Below are 19,718 nucleotides of genomic sequence, written 5' to 3'. Positions count from 1 at the left end.
CTTGTCCTTTGGGTCATTACCCAGATCTATTGACCATAGGTGAGGGTGGGAACGTAGATCTACCGGTAAATCGAGAGCTTTGCCCCCGACTCAGCTCCCTCTTCATCACAACAGCTGATCCGTCTATCGATCTCACACTCCATCCATCCCTCACTCATGAACAAGACCCCTGAGCTGCCAGTGAAGACCAAACAGTATAGAGTATTGTATTTGTTTTTAAAAGAGTCCTGACTTATCAAGTGCCTTTTCACACACATTTCTTTTTTGTTAAGCCTGGTCAAGTCCTTCACAGAACTATAGCCACGTTGAAGGCTTCGTAGTAGCAGTAGCCTAGCACTGCGATGTTGTGACATTGTTGACACCGTTGACCAATAGCAGACAACTGTGCAAAGATACATGGTGCGATGGAAATTCGATCATAAAACCATTTTTATTCTGAATTTACAGAATAGCTGTTATTTTCATTACCTCCACAGTGATCATCCCTGACGGTTGTGAAACAGGATTAGGGATTTTACAAATGTGGAAGGAACGTTTGAAATGAGTATGTATAACAACAAGTGCACCAGTTTTACAAATGGAGAAAAGCGTCTGAAAAGCGACAAATATGAGTTGTAAATGAGGATACACACGCAGCCATAAAAAGCATCAAAAGACAAAAAAAAAGTGAGAAAAAAAGTGATCAAAAAGCAACATACGCAACAAAACTGGCGACACAAATGCAACAACTGGCAAGAAAATGAGTCAAAAAAGCAACAAAAATGTGACAAAATTGTGTTTTTTCCATAGGTCTTAGCTTTCAAATGAGGCATTACACTGGCGTACAAGGCTGTAAGCTCCTGTCAAGAAGCTTTCAGATTTGGGTCAAGCCGAACTGGAGAAAAGTTGCATAATGATCACTTTTATTTCCGTGAAGCAGTAATTTTGATGAAGAAAAGTTATTTTAGGAAGTGACAGATGAAGGTAAAGTTTCACAGACGTTTGACTCATTTCCCATTGACTTAACATGGTCGGCACGGCAACAGTTTAAATTGTTTACCTTCTTCTATGTCTCTTCCTGTCGGTGTCCAATAAGGAAGTGAAACTATAAACATCACAAAAAATGACCAAACTAAAGAAAGCTGGGCACAATCTTAAAGGGATATTTCAGGGTTTTTGACATAGAGCCTCATTTCCTAGTTATCCAGAGTGTTGCTGATTTCTGGAGATGTTTTTTTGTAATTCATGCAGTTCTTATATTTGAAGAGTTTCGTGGCGCTAGGCTAATGCAAGGCTAGCGCATTTCTATTGTATCAGCTAGCCTGCATTACAAACAGTCTGACCCGCTCCACAGAGCACCTGAGGCAAATCACTTATAACACCAGACTAACCATATAAACGTCTGTGTCTATAGAATAATTTCAACCATTTTGCATTTAAAAGAACTTATATTTGAGCAGCATCAGCTTCGTGGTTGTATAAGCTACGCGGCGGCGGAGTGATCTGCTAGAAAATAGTCCCTCAAAATGCAATCATTCATGTGATGCGCGGTCAGTTATATTCCAAAAATTACTCTATTGACACAGACATTTATATGGTTAGTCTGGTGTTATAAGTGATTTGCCTCAGGTGCTCTGTGGAGCGGGTCACACTGTTTTTAATGCAGACTAGCTGATACCATAGACATGCGCTAGCCTTGAACTAGCCTAGCGCGTGAACTACAAAAAAATATCTCCAGAAATTAGCAACGCTCTGGATAACGAGGAAATGAGGCCCTATGTCAAAAATCCTGAAATATTTTTTTGTTCATGTACAGACGTAATAACAAGAGGTCAACAGATATACTGGCAAATATCGGGCCGATATTTGGGTATTCTTCAATGTCGGTAGAATAATTTTTGGAATAAAACTGACCTTGCATCACATGAATGATCGCATTTTGAGGGACTATTTTCTAGCAGATCACTCCACCGCCGCGTGGCTTATACAACCACGAAGCTGATGCTCAAATATAAGTTATTTCAAATGCAAAATGGTTAAAATTACTCTATAGACACAGACATTTATATGGTTTGTCTGGTGTTATAAGTGATTTGCCTCAGGTGTGGAGCGGGTCAGACTGTTTTTAATGCAGGCTAGCTGATACCATAGAAATGCGCTAGCCTTGCATTAGCCTAGCACCACTCGACTCTTCAAACATAAGAACTGCATGAATTACAACATAAAAAAATCTCCAGGTATCAGCAACACTCTGGACAACTAGGAAATGAGGCCCTATGTCAAAAATCCTGAAATATCCCTTTACGCACAATCTTAAATATAACCGTGTTAACTATGTTTTAGCAAGAATTGTGTCTAATGCGTCACTTTAAGAAGTTAACTAAACTTCTATCGGCTCTTTCTTCTACACTCGTTTTCTTTTATCCTACAAATATCCCATAGCATTTCCACATAGGGTTCACATTGCACTTGCTTCACTCCCCGCACGATCCCATCCACATGTCACGCACACACATTAACTTGTTGCGCAACTCTCTCCGCTTCTGCCATCGCACCAGCGGCGCGCGCGTGGCCAAAGTCACTGCAGCAGCTTTTTAAAAACCCACCCAACCAGGAAGAGAAGTCCGCCTTTCATTTCCTTAAATTCATTCCACACATGTGATTCACGCGCAGTCAGCTGCGAGCCGACCGAAACCGACGCACGCCCCGAGAAGGTAAGCAAGAGAACACGCGCGCTTCTACCGAAATACTGGATATATTTACGCTTTTGTGCGCCCTTTATCAAATAGCGCGATTACTCGGTCAAAGTCTATACCCGGACAGCGCAGAGTGGTTATTGTTATGCGCATTGTTGTGCAGGGAGTAACTTTACGGATTGCAGAAGGTGGAATACGTGGGAAAACCCTCCAGTTATTTGGTGTTTTCGGGATGAACGCGCGCGTGCAGCAGGTGAACTGGAGGAGGATGATGTAGGGGCGATGTGGGGAATATGGACAAGCTGGATTTAACCTCTTACCACCCGCCTAAACCGAATGCGTGCTGTCCTCTTTGGCTAAACGCCTGTGTAACACCTCATTTGAAAGCTAAGACCCACAAAACTGATCTTTTTCCTCGCGTTGTTGTGTCACCTTTTGTATGTTTATTTTTATTTAATTTTTTTGAGTTTTTGTCATTTTATTGTTGAGTTTTTGTCACATTTTTGTTGAAATTTTGTTGAATTTTTGTTGAATTTTTGTTGAAATTTTGTTACATTTTGGTTGAGTTTTAGTTGAATTTTTGTTGAATTTTTGTTGAATTTTTGTTGAATTTTTGTTGAAATTTTGTCACATTTTGGTTGAGTTTTTGTTACATTTTTGTCACATTTTTGTTGAATTTTTGTCACATTTTTGTCACATTTTTGTCACATTTTTGTTGGATTTTTGTTGGATTTTTGTTGAATTTTTGTTGAATTTTTGTCACTTTTTAGTTAAATTTTTGTCACATTTTTGTTTAAATTTTGTCACTTTTTAGTTGCGTTTTAGTTGATTTTTTGTTGATTTTTTTCACATTTTTGTTGAATTTTTGTTGAATTTTTGTTGAATTTTTGTCGCATTTTTGTCACATTTTTGTTGAGTTTACATCCTTGTTTTCTTCTAGTTTTTTGTGGCTGTTTTGGTGCTTTTTTTCCCAAGAAGCTTTTGGATTAGGGTAAAGCCAAACTGGAGAAAATGGGATCCGTTCAGCAGTAAAGTCACTAAAAAGTGGGTCTACAGACTAATATTGTAAACACAGTCAGTAATTCTTTCAAGTTACATTAGTCAAGTAGTACGCTTGAGTAACATGAAGTACTTCTTAGAGTAGTTTTATCATACTTTTTTTTTTACTTCTACTTGAGTACAATTATAATCAAGTATCTGTACTCTTACTTGAATTAAAACAATTGTTACTTTTTCCACTGTGAGTGTTTTAACCTCTTAACCCCCACTTAAACCGAGCACATATTCTACAGTTTGGCTTTACCCAAATCCAAAAGCGTAAAATAAATAATAGCGACGAAAACGAGGATGAAAAAGTGACAAAAATGTGATAAAAACACGACACAAAAGCTCTGATAAATAGGGATGAAAAAGGAAAGCAAAAAGCCTCAAAAACGAGACAAAAAAGCTACAATTACATTCGTAGGTCTTAGCTTTCAAATGAGGCATCGCCCTGTTGCACTCCAGTCAAGAATTTAGATTTGGGCAAAGCTGAACTGGAGAAAAAATCGGTTCAGGCAGAGGTTAAACATGCAAAAGTACTTTTTTTTTCCACTATACTTTTTACTTCTACCTGAGTAAAATTATTTCAAAGTAACTCTTACGTGAGTGAATATTCTTGCCACCTCTATAGGCTCCAACATGGTTCTTTTTACTATTTTACTGTTCGCAATAGTCCGTAATACTTGCCTGGTAATACTTGGCAACAAAAGTTTTCTTCTTCTTTTGTTTTATTGATCTCTTTCTGTAGACATGTGTCACCGTAATCGTGATCCTTTGTTTCTTTGAGCTCTTATTAACCTGTTGCACAATAGATTTGACTTGAGGCCATCTGGCTCTGCTCCAGTGAAGGCGTTTGGCATTTCCATCTTAATCTGATCTGGCACTAGGGCAGGTGCCACGAGACTCCTTTTGTGCATGGATGTAACAATGGGCTTAATGCATCTGTATTAAAACAGATGATAAACTTAAAGGGGAAGTCTGTGTCTCTGCCCTGGTGGAAGGAGCTCAGAGTGGTGGGACGGTGGATCATCTGTGACTTCTGTTGGACGAGTGAGTTTGTTGTTGGCCTGTGATCCCTGCCCTGCTTTACAACTGCCTTTGTTTCTGAAGGTCAAGTGCACTCTCGATTAACCTCTTAAAGGAACAGGCCACCGTTTTTCCATACTGTGATATGTTCTTACCTGAGCTTAGACGAGTTGATGTGTACCTGTCTGGTCTTTGTGCCCGTGGAAGAGCTTGGTCGCTTCTAACTTCACCCCCGTTTGGAGCCATAGGGATACATTGGTAGAGGCCAAATGATAGCAACAGTTTTGGTCTTTTTGCGTGACTGAGCGCACGCCAGTGTTAATTTCGTCGACTAAAATATTTAATCTTAATTTTAGTCAAAGTGATATTTTTGACGACTAAAATAGGACTAAAACTAAATTAAAACTTTCTCATGAGACTAAAACTATGACTAAAATGTCCAGATATTTTAGTCACTAAAATAAGACTAAATAAAAATGAAAAGGAGAGACTAAAATCATCCAAACTTCTATTGACCGTCTGAAAAAGCCTCGTATTATTTAAATTCACTGCCAAATGAACAGGTCTGAGCTTTGTTCATGTGGGAGCAGCTCCATGAAGTCGAGGACCACGAATAAATATGATTATAATGAATATTATAAATATAAGTCGACTAAATTAGTCCTAATTTTAGTCGACTAAATTGACATGCAATTTAAGTCGACTAAAACTAGACTAAAATTGAAAAGTTTTTTTTGACTAAAAGACTAAAACTAAAATAAAATATGTTGTCAAAATTAACACTGGCGCACGCACAAAGACCAGACAGGTGAGGATCAACTCGTCTCAGCTCAGGTAAGAACATATCTCAGTATGTGAAAACTGTGAACTGTTCCTTTAAGGTGGGGGTTAAGAGGTTAAGGACTGATGAACCCTTGTTAAGCCTTCGCCGTGCTCTCTTGTAAATGCAGTCAGAAAAAGAACTGCCCTTAAAAGTTCATACAAAACGGCATTTATATGGTTAGTCTGGTGTTTTAAGTGATTTGCCTCAGGTGCTCTGTGGAGCGGGTCAGACTGTTTTTAATGCAGGCTAGCTGATACCATAGACATGCACTAGAATTGCACTAGCCTAGCGCCACGAAACTCTTCAAATATAAGAACTGCATGAATTAAAAAAAAAAATCTCCAGAAATCAGCAACGCTCTGGATAACTAGGAAATGAGGCCCTATGTCAAAAATCCCGAAACATCCCTTTAACGTCTTCTCTCTCAGCACGCATGGACTAATGACTTTATTTTCTAAAGTGTTTGGAGATTTCTTCCCAAAACTGCGTCTCCGCTGCTCCGCCTCGAATTAAAGACACGGCGATCTTGACTGTCGTGAGCAAAACCTATTGTGAAAAACTTGTTGAAGACGGGGAGGCGGAGTTTATTTTTGCATTCGTTTGTTTGTGGTGTCACGGTTCACTCAGACGCAGAGCTCACTTCCCCCAATGACGCTATTTTTAGATAGAAACACATTTCTGCACATTTCCTGACCCACTTTATACAAACCATAAGATGTTTGTTCAAGGTGAGGCTTTGATGTCAATGGAAATTACAAAAAGTGAGCGATTTTTACAGAACAAGTACTTTTATCGATCAAGAGGCGCTGCTCCAGGCTTAGGAACATGAATACCTCTTTAATTGTGATTTGTTAATCTGTGCCCAGCTCTGATTGGCTCGTCCGAGGTGCGCTGACGTGGACCAATGGGCTGATGCGGGAGCGGGACCAGGATGAGCGCGGAGCCGCTGTTGGAGGAGGTGCTGATCAAACAGTCGCAGCAGAAGAGGAGGACGTCTCCGCTCAACTACAAGGTGCGGCTGTTCCTGCTGACCAAGAGCGCCCTGAGCTACTACGACGGCCGGATAGAGGTGAGGACGTCGTCACGGGGGCGGGGCTTAGCTTTCTGTGCTGTACCAAAGAGAACAACAAGGGGGCGCTGCAGCAAAGGGTCTCCGCAATGTTCACGCAACTCGGACTGATGGCGGCAAACGAAGGGCCAGTCTCACCGGCCTAGAGACGGTCAGGGAAATGTCACCGATACGTTCCAGGGCAATAAGTCTCCAGGTAGTCTCGGCGAAAACAAACTGGTTCCACATGGTCTCTGAGAGGTCTCCGAGAGGTCTCTGAGAGGTCTCTGAGAGATATCCGAGAGGTCTCTGAGAGGTTTCTGAGAGGTCTCTGAGAGGTCTCTGAGAGGTCTCTGAGAGGTTTCCGAGAGGTTTCCGAGAGGTCTCTGAGAGGTCTCTGAGAGGTCTCTGAGAGGTCTCTGAGAGGTCTCTGAGAGGTCTCTGAGAGGTCTCTGAGAGGTTTCCGAGAGGTTTCCGAGAGGTCTCTGAGAGGTCTCTGAGAGGTCTCTGAGAGGTTTCTGAGAAGTCTCTAAGAGGTCTCCGAGAGGTTTCTGAGAAGTCTCTAAGAGGTCTCTGAGAGGTCTCCGAGAGGTCTACACGGTCTCAAAAAGCAGTTATGGCAACGTTGTAAACCTTTTTTGTCATCCTCAACCTGTGCGACGTCTCTGTGACGTCCCTGCAATGTCTCCGAGACCTGTGGGATTCCAAGGAGATCTCAAAGAGACTCCATACGACTCTATTTTCAACATATTTAAATTTGACGAATTTTGAATTCGATTTTGACGAAAATGAAATTAGTCAAGACATTCTTCTTGAATTTTATTCTAATTTAGCCAACTTTGCATTTAGAATATTTATCATTTTCATGGATCAAAACTCACAGCTTTAACTTTGGCAAACAATTTAAATGATCTGAGGCTCTTTCTAATGGTCAGTGAATGATTTTAGTCTCTTCTTTTCATTTTTATTTAGTCTTATTCTAGTCGACAAAAATATCTGGATATTTTAGTCTTAGTTTTGGTTTTATGAAAAAATTATAATTTAGTTTTAGTCCAGTTTTAGTCATCAAAAGATGTCCTTAGAATCCAACAGGTCTCGGAGACATTGCAGGGTCGTCAAAGAGACGTCTCACAGGTTGAGGATGACAAATAGTGATGCAGCTGTTTGAGATCATGCAGAGACTTTTTCATGTCTCCATTGAAATCAAACCTGTTCACTTTCACTGAGACTACCTGGAGACTCGCCTTATCTCCAGGGGACGTCTCGGAGACATCTCTGTGACCAGGGGCAACTTGAGTCTCTATATACTGGTAGTTTCCAGGTGAGATTTCCAGATGAAACCTTTCTGTGTGGAGTTTGCATGTTCTCCCCGTCTGTGTAGGTTTCCTCCGGTTACTCCAATATCCCCTCCCACTAAAACATGTACAATAGGTCAGGATGAATGTGAGTGTGTTTGAGAGTGAGAGTGGGGTGATTACATGTACAGCCTGGGTTGGCAAGTTTCCTCGGAGAAGGGCCGATTTTCGTCATCGTCAAAAGACCAAGGGCCGGACCCTCCAATTGAAGCAATTGAAGTAAAGCATCATTTTCTACATATGCCAGTGTTGTACATCATACACACTGGGAAAATGTCCATCTTAAATTAGATAAATTAATTAAAATCGCTTGAATAAAGGTGTTTTTATGTTAAATTTCAGTCGGTTTGAACTAATCTAAGATCAGATAAAAACGCCAATGGAACAAAGAGAAATCCCACTGAAAATCAGACAAATAAACTTTTACTGTAAAAAATATTTATTTCTAACTTGAAATTATGCAAAATTAATGTGAATTAAGAAAAACATGTGCTTGTTCCATTGGCAAGAACAGGTTTTATCTGCTTTAAAGGAATAGGCCACCGTTTTTACATACTGAGATATGTTCTTGCCTTAGCTTTGACGAGTTCTATAGGACCTGTCTGATCTTCACCCGTGCCTTCAGTCACGTAAACACAGCGCAGACGGCGTTAGCATTTAGCCCCTCCCTCTCTCCACTATAGCTCCAAAACAGGTCTGCGCTGTGTTTACGTGACTGAAGGCACGGGTGAAGATCAGACAGGTCCTAAAGAACTCGTCAAAGCTAAGGTAAGAACATATCTCAGTATGTAAAAACGGTGGCCTATTCCTTTAAGGCCAGACCAAATCAAACTTTAGAGTTAATCTCTTAATTCACGTAGATTTCATTTCTTCCTTTTAGATGGGTATTCTTTTAGGATTATGCTCTACTAAGACATTTTAAGGAATTGACAGCAATTTTCACATTTCTAGAGTACTTTAACAGGCATTTGATCTCTGATTTGGGTCATAATATTTCTCAAAATCATCTCGAGGGCCAGAGTTTGATGATGGAGGGCCAGTTTTGGCCCCCGGACCTGACGTTGCCTACCCCTGATGTACAGTATGTCCCATGTATGTTCATTAACAAACTATATTTGATGTCTTTTCTTGTTCGTACAGAAGCGTTTCAGAAAAGGCCTCATTGAACTCAACCGCATCAAATGTGTGGAGATCGTGAAGAACGGGGGGCACATTATCCGCTGCCAGAACAAATACCCCTTTCAGGTACAGCTCAATGTTACTGCAGGATAAAATAACAAGCACCAAACAAACTGAGGGAGCATCAAAGTTTCAAAAGGGTGCAAATAGAGATGGTCACAGTTAAAACACACCGGGCCTGTTGAGCAGCGAGGCAGGGCTGGGCTGGGAGGGGATTCATTTATTTATTCAGCAGCAGAAAAATGTATAGACAATCGGTAAAAACTGGTTTGCAGCAGGTTCCTACAGCACACGAAACCCCACGATCACACAGGTGAGCACAGAGAGAAGCTCCCGTCACATGGAAGGGGTTTCACTACAGTGTTAATGTGAGTGTGTAGGGGTCACGTTCACTGCAGGCCCTGATGAGCTCACAGAAACAGTACTTCTGCCTGTGCGTGTTCCTTGCTTTATATATTTTAATTACTTTAAACAAATGAACAATACATACACGTTACAACAAAACAAAACAAACCATGGATAGGACAAGAGGAAGGGGGGGGGGGGGGGGGTGTTGCAGCACACAATTATTACATTACACTTGTTCTCCGTAATGGTAATTTATTTACTATTATATGTTTTTAATGTACATATTGGTTATTATTGCAATAATTATAATTTGCATGATTTTAACAACCAACAACATTTGTATTATCATATATATTTGTATTATATTATATTATATTTTATTATAATATATAATCCATCCATCCATCCATCCATCTTCCACTTGTCTGTTGCCGGGTCGTGGGGGCAGCTGTTGAAGTTGCCCAAATCTCATTGCACCAGCCCCTGTGGCTCCTCCTGCAGGTGGTGGGTCCACAGAAGGACGGCCTCATGGTTCTAACCGGGCCTGTTGGTCTCTCATAAGGGGCTTCTGAACCGCTCTTTGTCTGACCCGTCATCTAGGACCTGTTTGCCCTGGGAGACCCTACCAGGGGCACGAAGCCCCGACAACAGAGCTCCCAGGATCATTCGGGCGCTCAAACCCCCCCACCACGTTAAGGTGGCGGTTCCAGGAGGGGTATAATATATAATATTTTTATATATTTCATGCATAATATATTTTATGATAATATATATATATTTTTTTATTTCTACTTTATTTTTTTATAATTATTATTTTTTCTTCATTATTTTCATATACATAAAAACATGCATATAAAAATACATATCCCTGTATACATGCATATGTACATACACATATCCACACGCACATACTGTATATACACCTGCACGCACATATATACATGCATTGTTATTGTTGTGCTACTGAATAAATAAGTTTGAGAATAAGTGTATTACATAGCTACCTTTGTAATGAATGTAAATGGGTATACTTATAATGAAGTTAGTTCTGTACCACAATCAGACACATAAAAAAGGAAACACTATTTGGAGAATGCTGTTCTGACCAAGTCCATTATATCTTTACATTTATAATCTACATCTTGCAAAAAAGATGCAGCATGTTCCATTGCTATCAAGTCCATATAGTCCTCAGTCTATGTGGAAGCAGTTTGCCTGTGCTCAGTGGTGTAGTGTACGTGATACGCAGGTATACGCCATATAACCACTAGAAGGCCTGCAGAATTCCCGTATTACCACTACAAAGTGGGAAAAGATACGTATCAGTCATTTGCGCAGCGTTATTTTTGCGTTTTCTGTCCGTTTGGAGACCAGCACAAACTCCACCAAAACTATTTTCTCCCCTGAAAACAAGAGATCACAGAATAGCTCATAATGATAGAGGCTGGAGGAGTCGCGTACGTCTCAGCTCATAGACACTTTCCCTGTTCATCCTCGCTCTGGGAGTCCACAATGCCGAGCGCTTCTCTCCCTCCCCTGCAGCAGCGTGAGAGCGGTTTTGGGCAAAGGCAGTGACAGGTGCAGGCGGGAAACAATCTGTATTACAAAGCGCTGAAGTGTGCGTTTTACTCTCAGACACTGAAGCTGTCCCTTGACAGAGACTGAAAAGTGGATGTGCCCCGCCCACAGCTCTGACCGAGCCACGCGCGCTCCTGTTCATAAAAAAAATGTCCTAAAAGAGTCGTTCTCCAGAAGCAGCGCGCATGGTTTTGTGTGTGGGGGAGTTTGCAGGTGCGAGAGCCCGGTGCTTGACTGGTGGAGGGGTTGGTGAAAGCAGACTGGGCTTTATTCATTGAAGTTTTCATTTTGGCTTCAGTCTCACAGCCTTATAGTCTAGCTACAGCCTTTGAATTTCTAGAACATTCCTATAGGTCTATTGCTTGTTATTTCAATAACATTTATATTCACAGTTTGGTTTATAATCTATTTAATTCTCTGATACATTTAATATTAGTAATAGTATGTGACGGGCTATTTTTTTCAGTGCATATAATTGGCTATCCCCCACGCCTGCTAAAAAATACAGTATACCCACTAGACAATTGAAGACTACACCACTGCCTGTGCGTGTTCCTGAAACGTGGTTTGGGTAGGAGTAAAGTGGATTTAGTCAATCACCTAAATTTATGCAAGGCAGGTTTATTTTTAGAGCTCAGTTCAGGCAATTGAAAATGCTTCACAGGTACGAGCAAGGGGGGAGTTTTTTTTCGAAAGGGGAATTTGACAATCACTACCACTGTTTTGTTTTCTAACGACTAAACGATGCATAAACCGAACTGTGGTGTGTTCAGGTGGTGTACGACAATGTGACGCTGTACGTGTTCGCTCCGAGTCACGACAGCCGGAGCCAGTGGGTCCAGACCCTCAAAGACGGTGCGTTTGTTTTTCACACCTTTCAACCACATTGTGACACAGCCTGCCCCTGCACGAGGCTCTGCAGGAGGAGGCGTGAGAAATGAACTGTGTGTCGTGTGTGGGCAGAGGTGGGCACAGTCGCTACAGTATTTACACCACTACAAGGGCATTAAAAGTCATTGAATGAATTGTGACGGAGAGTTATTAAAAAGTCTTGAATTTGTTTCCACCAGGTGTTAAATTGAAATCTATTTGAAAACAACAACATAGGTTTATAGTTTATGCCATAAATTAACTAGAAATACAAATATTATATGACTAGATGCAAGTTTGCCATTTTATGCTCACTACTGCCACCTCAGGTCTTACGTGTAACTGCAGCTTCTATATTAAGCTCGTGCATGAAAGTAACAACTTTTTGAGTGCCTGATTTTAGAGGCAGTTGTGGTGAACAGGTCTGAGCTCGTTCTACACATTAGGACACTGTTGGAACATGTAGGGGGAGGAAAATACTTCATTTCAACATTTTTAAACTCTGTATATTCCCTTTAACCTCTTAACTCCCGCCTGAACCGAGAGCATTTTCTCCAGTTTGGCTTTACCCAAATCCTGTAGGCCAGTGTAACACCTCATTTGAAAGCTAAGACCTACAAAACTAAATTGATCTTTTTCCTCACATCATCAGATTTTTTTTCATCACTTTTTTTGTTGGGCAGTCATCGCATTCTTGTCAAATTTTTGTGACTTTTTTGTCCCTTTTTCGTTATTTTCCCGTCAAATTCTTCTCACTTTTTTGTTAAATTTTTGTCCATTTTTTGTCATTTTTTCGTCAGTTTTTTCTCACTTATTTCACATTTTCCTCCTTGTTTTCGTCTCAGTTTTGTTGCTATTTTCACACCTTTTTGTCCAGAAGCTTTTAGATTGGGGTAAAGCTGGAGAAAAAGTGCTCGCTTCAGGTGGGAGTTAAGGGGTTAAAGCCAGGGTTAGCGATTTTATACTCACTACTGCCACCTCAGGTCATATGTGTAACTTCACCTTCTATATTAAGCTCGTGCATGACGGTAATTTGGACCCGAATTAACACCTTTTTTAGTGACAGTGCGGGATTTTAGAGGCAGTTGTGGTGAACACTGCACATTAGGACATTGTTGGAACAGGTAGGGGGAGGAAAATACTTACTTTTAACATTTTTAAACTCCGTATAGTCCCTTTAAGGGCATAATTTTGACTGCGCCGTGGCTGATTTCTGACTCAAAACTGGCTGTGTCTTTCGTCTTGCAGAGATTAAGGAGAACCCGTCGGTGGTGGCGAAGTTCCACCCTCAGTTCTGGCTGGACGGCGTGTGGATGTGCTGCCGACAGGCCGACAAACTGGCGCCCGGCTGCGAGGAGTACAACCTCTTCGGCGACAGTAAGAGCCGCACTACAAAGGATGCGCATGATGTGTTCACTTTGTATTAACTAGTTCTGCTTTGACAAGTTATTTCCACTGCTTCTACTTTAGTCCTGATCCTTTTTTGCATCTCTTAATTTTGAGTCGGCCATTCCCCCCCAAAAAAGTACCTGATGCAAACCACATGACCAGACGCACAGCTTTAATTTGCTAATGTTTGTGATTATTTGACTTTGGTGTAAAGCAGGAAGTGGCTGCATTAACATGAAAGACTTGAATGAGGTTTTGAAACAGAAGTGGCTGCTCGAGCGGCAGCACCTGCAGACAACACTCACAGTCAGACGTTCAGCTCGGCTTCATTTCTGTTTCTGTTCCTCTTTTTTCTTCACAGTTTCCCGAAAACCGCTGCCTCCCATTCCAGGAGAAGAGCGGGTAAGACGAGGTCAAAAGCAGAGACGTTGTCCAGACTCGGGTTTTGGTCATTCGAGTTTGATTTTGAGTTCTGTTTGGCTCGGGAGTACAGGGGCGGACTGGCCATGTGTCCATTCTGGAAGAGCACAGAAGGGCCACTGGCTCTAGGGCAACCGGTCCCGCCTCAACTGAGCTTTACCCAAATCTAAAAGCTGAAAAGAAAAGCATGAAAATAACGAGGAAAAGAGGATGAAAACAAAACAAAAATGTGCTGGAAAAGCAACAAAAAGCAACAAAAAATGTGATGAAAAGGCAACAAAAACATGAGAAAAACACGGACAGAAAAAACGACAAAACGTGAGAGAAACACAAACAAATGATAGAAAAAATAATTATAATATAAAAAAAATGACAAAAAGTTACCATCACTTTTTTAGGTCTTAGCTTTCCTTTGCTCTCCAGTCGAGAAGCTTTTAGATTTGGGTAAAGCCCAGTATATTAAAAAAAAAATGAATCTAAAAGGAATTCTGTGGTGTATGGTGTACCACAAGGTTCAATTTTGGGGCCAATTTTATTTATATTAATGATTTTGCTTCTGTTTCTATGACCACCTTTCCAGTTCTTTTTGCTGATGATACCAGTAAAAATAAATAAATAAAAAAAAGTCGACCTGGGGAAAATGCACTCGGTTAAGGCGGGTGGTTAGAGGTTAAAATATGTATTTGTGGAAGTGCACAATTACGCTAATTTGGGCCAGGCTGGTCAGAGTCCAGGGCTGTTTTTCAGTCCCAGTCCGCCCCTGTCGGGAGATGCTTGTGATGAAGCACTGAGGTTGATCTGATTTGCTCTTGACTTAACGGTGCGGAAATGATTCTCTTCCTACGCTTTCGCGCGTCTGACAAACCTCTGAAAGGACAAAAAGGCGACAAAATTAGCGGTTTGTTTGTCAGCTTTTGCCCCTCACACTCTGTCACCGAGCGTGTTGCTCTTCACACACTCGTTGGTTCTTCTGCTGTTGGTTTCGATTCTTCCCTGAATCTTTCTAAGTTGAACAGGGACATCGAGGGCAGAAAATCGATACCTGCAGAAAGTATGACGGTGCCTCTGATTAACCCTTTAAGTCCCACCTGAACCAAGCACATTTTCTCCAGTTTGGCTTTGCCCAAATCTAAAAGCTTCTTGAAAATAAGCGCCAAAATAGAAATGAAAAGGAGATGTAAACAAACAAAAAAGGTGCAAAAACGCCATAGAACACTTACAAGAAAGTGGCAAAAAATGGTCAAGGAAGCGGAAAAAATGGATAAAAAAGCAGGAAAAAAAAGTTCAAAAATCAGTTTAATTTAATTTTTACTTTTTTTTTTTCAAAAAAGCAAAACAAAAAGCAGAAAAAATCTTTAAAAAGCAGAAAAAAATGATCGAAAAAGAAGAAAAAAAATTGTCAAAAAAGCAGAAAAAAATGTTTAAAAAGCAGAAAAAATGGTCATAAAATCAGAAAACAATGTTTAAAAAATTGTCAAAAAAGCAAAACAAAAAGCAGAAAAAATGGTTAAAAAGCAGAACAAAATTGTCCAAAAAAAGCAGAAAAAAAAGTTCAAAAAACAGAAAAAAATCTTTTAAAAAATTGTCCAAAAAAGCAGGAAAAAAAGTTCAAAAATCAGAAAAAAATCTTTTAAAAAAATGTCAAAAAAGCAGAAAAAAAATGGTTAAAAAATGCAGAAAAATTGTCAAAAAAGCAACTAAAACCCAACAAAAAGCTGTAAAATGTGACATAAATAGAGCAAAGAAAGTGTCGCCGTGATAACGACGCAGTCTAGCTTACAGATGAGACATAGAGACCTATAGACTGAACTCTCCACTGTCTCCAGTCAAGAAGCTTTCAGATTTGGGGAAAGCTGAACATTATGGTGGGAGTTAAGCGGTTAAGAGAAAACATGTGTGTGATTTTCAGAGAGGAGGAGAAAGAGAAAATCCTCCAAATATGGAACAAAGCCCTTTACTGATTCGGGATTTCATATTTCAGGGGACTGCCGGTAACCCTCACGGTGACAATAATCAAAAGCATTGTTGTAATAGTGGTCAGTGGAAAGGACTTTCAGCTAAAAAATCTTTGGGAACACACACGTCAGTCACATTCGAAGCAGCTGTGACGGGGAAAAGAAAAAGGGATATAAGAAACATACAGTCAACATTTCTGAGCCGACCCACTTAAGTCATATATGTCGTACAACTGGCAATTGTTCAAAGCTTTACTTCAGGCAACAATCGGGGGTTCTGCCCTCGGTCTTTTGACAATGAAGAAAATTGGCCCTCCACCAAGCAAACTTGCCTACCCCTGATATATGCTATTATAGTCCACCAGAGGCTTCCATAACAGATATTTTTCCCGTTGCTTGGCCCCTTGTAGGATGTTGCTGTCTGTATCTATGGCAAGTTTGGGGTCCTAATCTATCCATGAATGAAACACATCTCCCATAGAGTTGTTGTACCAGCCCCTGCCCTCCATCTGAGAATACAGCATAATGTGTAACGTTACCCATAAGGTGACCAATGCTCCGCTTTACCTGGACACGCCCTTTGCCAAATAAATGCTGTAATGTATCGTCTGAGAACCAGCAATAACAAAACTCTCCAAATCTCTTTCTCCCCACAGCGTCGTAAGGCTCCTCCCGCTCCCCCCAAAGCCAAGGAAGAGTCTCCCGGGCAGCAGGAGGAGGAGGAGGAGGTGCAGGAGGTGGAGGAGGAGGAGGTGGTGGTGGCTCTGTACGATTTCCCCGGAGCGGAGCCTCACGACCTCGGGCTGGAGAAGGGCCAGGAGTACGTGATCGTGGAGAAGTGCGACGTCAACTGGTACAAAGCTCGCAACAAGTTCGGGTGAGTGAGGAGGACGAACGGACTTTCCAAAAACGCGAGGCGATGGATTTTTTAGTTCACGCTTTGATGTCTCCGCAGTGAGGAAGGCTACATACCAAGCAACTATGTCACGGAGAAACGATGTGGAAACCTGGTGCAGTTTGTGTGAGTTTCTTTCTGCAGCCACAGCCCTTTGAAAAGACAAATGGTGATTTATTTATTGTCATGTTGATGTGATTTGCAGATGGTACAGTAAACAGGTGAACAGGAGCAAAGCGGAGGAGCTTCTCAGGAAAGAGGTGAAATCTACAGATAGTTTTGTCGATCCATGTCTTAGATACAACCATGATTAACGTCTTACCCCCACGCCTGAACCGAGGGCATTTTCTCCAGTTTGGCTTTAGGCAAGGCACATTTTATGTACATGTACAACTCGATGTGCCTCACAGCAACACCACACAATAAAAAACGCAATAAAAAGCATTAAAGACACCAGTGTTAATTTCGTCGACTAAAATATTTAGTCTTAATTTTAGTCAAAGTGATATTTTTGACGACTAAAATTGAAATAAACCTAAATTAAAAGTTTTTCATGAGATTAAAACTATGACTAAAATGTCCAGATATTTTAGTCGACTAAAATAAGACTAAGTCAAAATAAAAAGGAGAGACTAAAATCATCCAAACATCTATTGACCGTCTGAAAGAGCCTCAGATCATGTAAATCCTCTGCCAAAGGATCAGCTTTGAGCTTTGTTGATGTGGAGCAGCTCCATGAAGCAGAGGAACAAAATAAATATGATTATAATTAATATGATCAATGCAAAGTCGACTAAATTAGTCTTAAATTTAGTCGACTGAAACTAGGCTAAAATCGAATTACATTTTCGTCCAAAGACTAAAACCACATTAAAATATGTTGTCAAAATTAACACTGAATGACACAATAAAATTGCATTAAAAAATTGACAATATAAATTACATTAAAAAAATATGAATATCTATATATGCCATAGGCCGCAGTGAAAAGGTGTCCTTTCAGCCTGCACTTGTTGAGTTGAGGCCTGTGTCACGTCCTCACGGAGGCTGTTCCAGACCTTTGCTGCGTGAAACTGAAACGCAGCCTCACCGTGTTTAGTCCTGACTCTGGGAACCACCAGGAGGATCTCAGGACCCGAGATGGTTCATACGGCTCTAACATGTCCGAGATGTACTTTGGTGCCCGAACATGAAGGGACTTAAACACTAGCAGAGCTGTTTTAAAGTCTCTTCTCTGAGGGACGGGAAGCCAGTGCAGAGACCGGAGCACTGGACTAATATGGTCGTATTTCCTGGTTCTGAACAGGACTCGAGCTGCAGCATTTTGGATGAACTGCAGCTCTAACAGCTCGTTTAGAGAGGCCAGTGAACAGGCCGCTACAATAGTCTAACCGACCGAGACAAACACATGAATCAATCTCTCCAAGTCTTGTTTAGACGCTATGTTTTTTTTATTTTAGCGATGCTTTTTAGATGGTAAAAGGCCGCTGATGTAATATGACAGGTCTGAGTCCATGATGACTCCGAGATTTCTAACTTGACTTCTGTGACAGTGAAAGTGTTTCAAGATGACCAATGACAACTTCTCTGTGTTTTTGTCGGCCAAAAAAAACGATCTCAGTCTTATCTGTATTTAACTGGAGGAAGTTGTTTTGCATCCACACACTAATCTGTTTGATACAGTGACACAGTGTATCTACAGGCCCATGGGCTTTACCCAAATCTAGCTTCTTGAACAAAGCATCAAAAACAAAACAAAGAATGTGCTCGGTCCAGGCGGTTAATCAGAGGTTCATCTTTGTTGACTGACGGGTACATGTGTATCTCTTATTCTGAATCAGTGAACACACACTGTATCATACTGCAGCTCTGTATCGTTGTGTGTCGCCCCCTGCAGGACAAAGAAGGAGCGTTCATCGTGCGCGACTCGAGCGCCGCCGGGACCTACACGGTGTCGGTTTACGTCAAGTCCCACGGGTCAGTGATTTCACTTTAACTTTGCGTAGAGAAGCTTGAATAGATTTGTTACTCAAAGCCACAGTGTTCCAGGTTTTACGCTGTCGAGTTACAAGGACAGGGTGGTTTTAATCTCTTAACCCCCGCTTTGTTTTCGTTTTTGTCTCGTTTTCATCAGTATTTTGATGTAGCTCTTTGGCTGTGTTTCCATCCTCATTTATGTCTCACTTTTGTCGCTATTTTGATGTTTTTAGGCTTGGTTGAAAACAAAAAGGAGAAAATGTGGAGGTTAAAGGGATATTTCAGGATTTTTGACATAGGGCCCCATTTCCTAGTTATCCATTTTTTTTGTAATTCATGCAGTTCTTATATTTGAAGAGTTTGTGGCGCTAGACTAATGCAAGGCTAGCACATTTCTATGGTATCAGCTAGCCTGCAATAAAAACAGTCTGACCCGCTCCACAGAGCACCTGAGGCAAATCACTTATAACACCAGACTAACCATATAAATGTCTGTGTCGATAGAGTAATTTTAACCATTTTGCATTTAAGGCGAGACACGGCAGGTGAAAGTATTGATTTTTCACGCAGTGGTCGAAGTGGAGATTTTTATCTATGTTCCTCCCTTTACATCTTAGTTTTCATGTCAGAGTTTAAAAATGACAAAACTCACCCGCATGATTTTTTTTTTATGATGTTTTGTCGCCTGCGAGGTGGAGGCAACCCGGAAGTAGCTGCTGCGCTGCGTAGAAAAGCCGTCTTTCCCGCGGGTTTTCATTCATAAATATTGACAGATTTTACATCCACGTGTCCTGCTAAGGGTCCTCGTGATGACGCTTTCACCCAAATATGGTATTTTTCCTCCTACGCTGGTGCGAAAAAGCCGAAGAACAGGCCGAGCATGCGCAGTCGTTACAAAACTTCAGGGCTGGTTTTCTCTGAATGAGAGAAGCCGCACTCGGGCAGAGCCTGAGCCCTTAAAGAAGCTCCCACAGACTCCAAACTTAACCTAACTTGACCTAACAATATTTTGAAGGTTTTTTCAGAGAGATTTTTTAATACCTAATTCCCAACCTGATTTATTCAGCTTTGAAACCAAAAAACCAGGCGGAATTTGAGTTTTTACAGATTTTTTCACTGATGATTAGTTTATTGAAAAA

General features: G+C 41.0%; 1 protein-coding gene across 2 annotated transcripts in view; it reads left to right on the top strand.

Moving 5' to 3' along the window:
- The first annotated feature begins 2,554 nt into the window (after positions 1–2,554).
- Positions 2,555–19,718, top strand: part of tec (tec protein tyrosine kinase) — a 68,315-nt gene continuing 51,151 nt past the window's right edge. For both annotated transcript variants that reach the window (XM_079579916.1, XM_079579915.1), the window contains exons 1-10: positions 2,555–2,693; positions 6,432–6,634; positions 9,109–9,213; positions 11,847–11,928; positions 13,192–13,320; positions 13,694–13,734; positions 16,364–16,584; positions 16,663–16,728; positions 16,808–16,862; positions 18,500–18,579. In XM_079579916.1, coding sequence (XP_079436042.1) covers positions 6,497–6,634; positions 9,109–9,213; positions 11,847–11,928; positions 13,192–13,320; positions 13,694–13,734; positions 16,364–16,584; positions 16,663–16,728; positions 16,808–16,862; positions 18,500–18,579 — 917 coding nt within the window. In that variant the 5' untranslated portion in view covers positions 2,555–2,693; positions 6,432–6,496. The remainder of the gene's footprint in view (positions 2,694–6,431; positions 6,635–9,108; positions 9,214–11,846; positions 11,929–13,191; positions 13,321–13,693; positions 13,735–16,363; positions 16,585–16,662; positions 16,729–16,807; positions 16,863–18,499; positions 18,580–19,718) is intronic.

Source organism: Gobius niger (genome assembly GCF_951799975.1).
Source record: "Gobius niger genome assembly, chromosome: 21".
In the NCBI taxonomy this organism is placed as follows: domain Eukaryota; kingdom Metazoa; phylum Chordata; class Actinopteri; order Gobiiformes; family Gobiidae; genus Gobius; species Gobius niger.
Note: the sequence above shows the minus strand (reverse complement) of the source record. Positions and strands in the feature narration are given on the sequence as shown.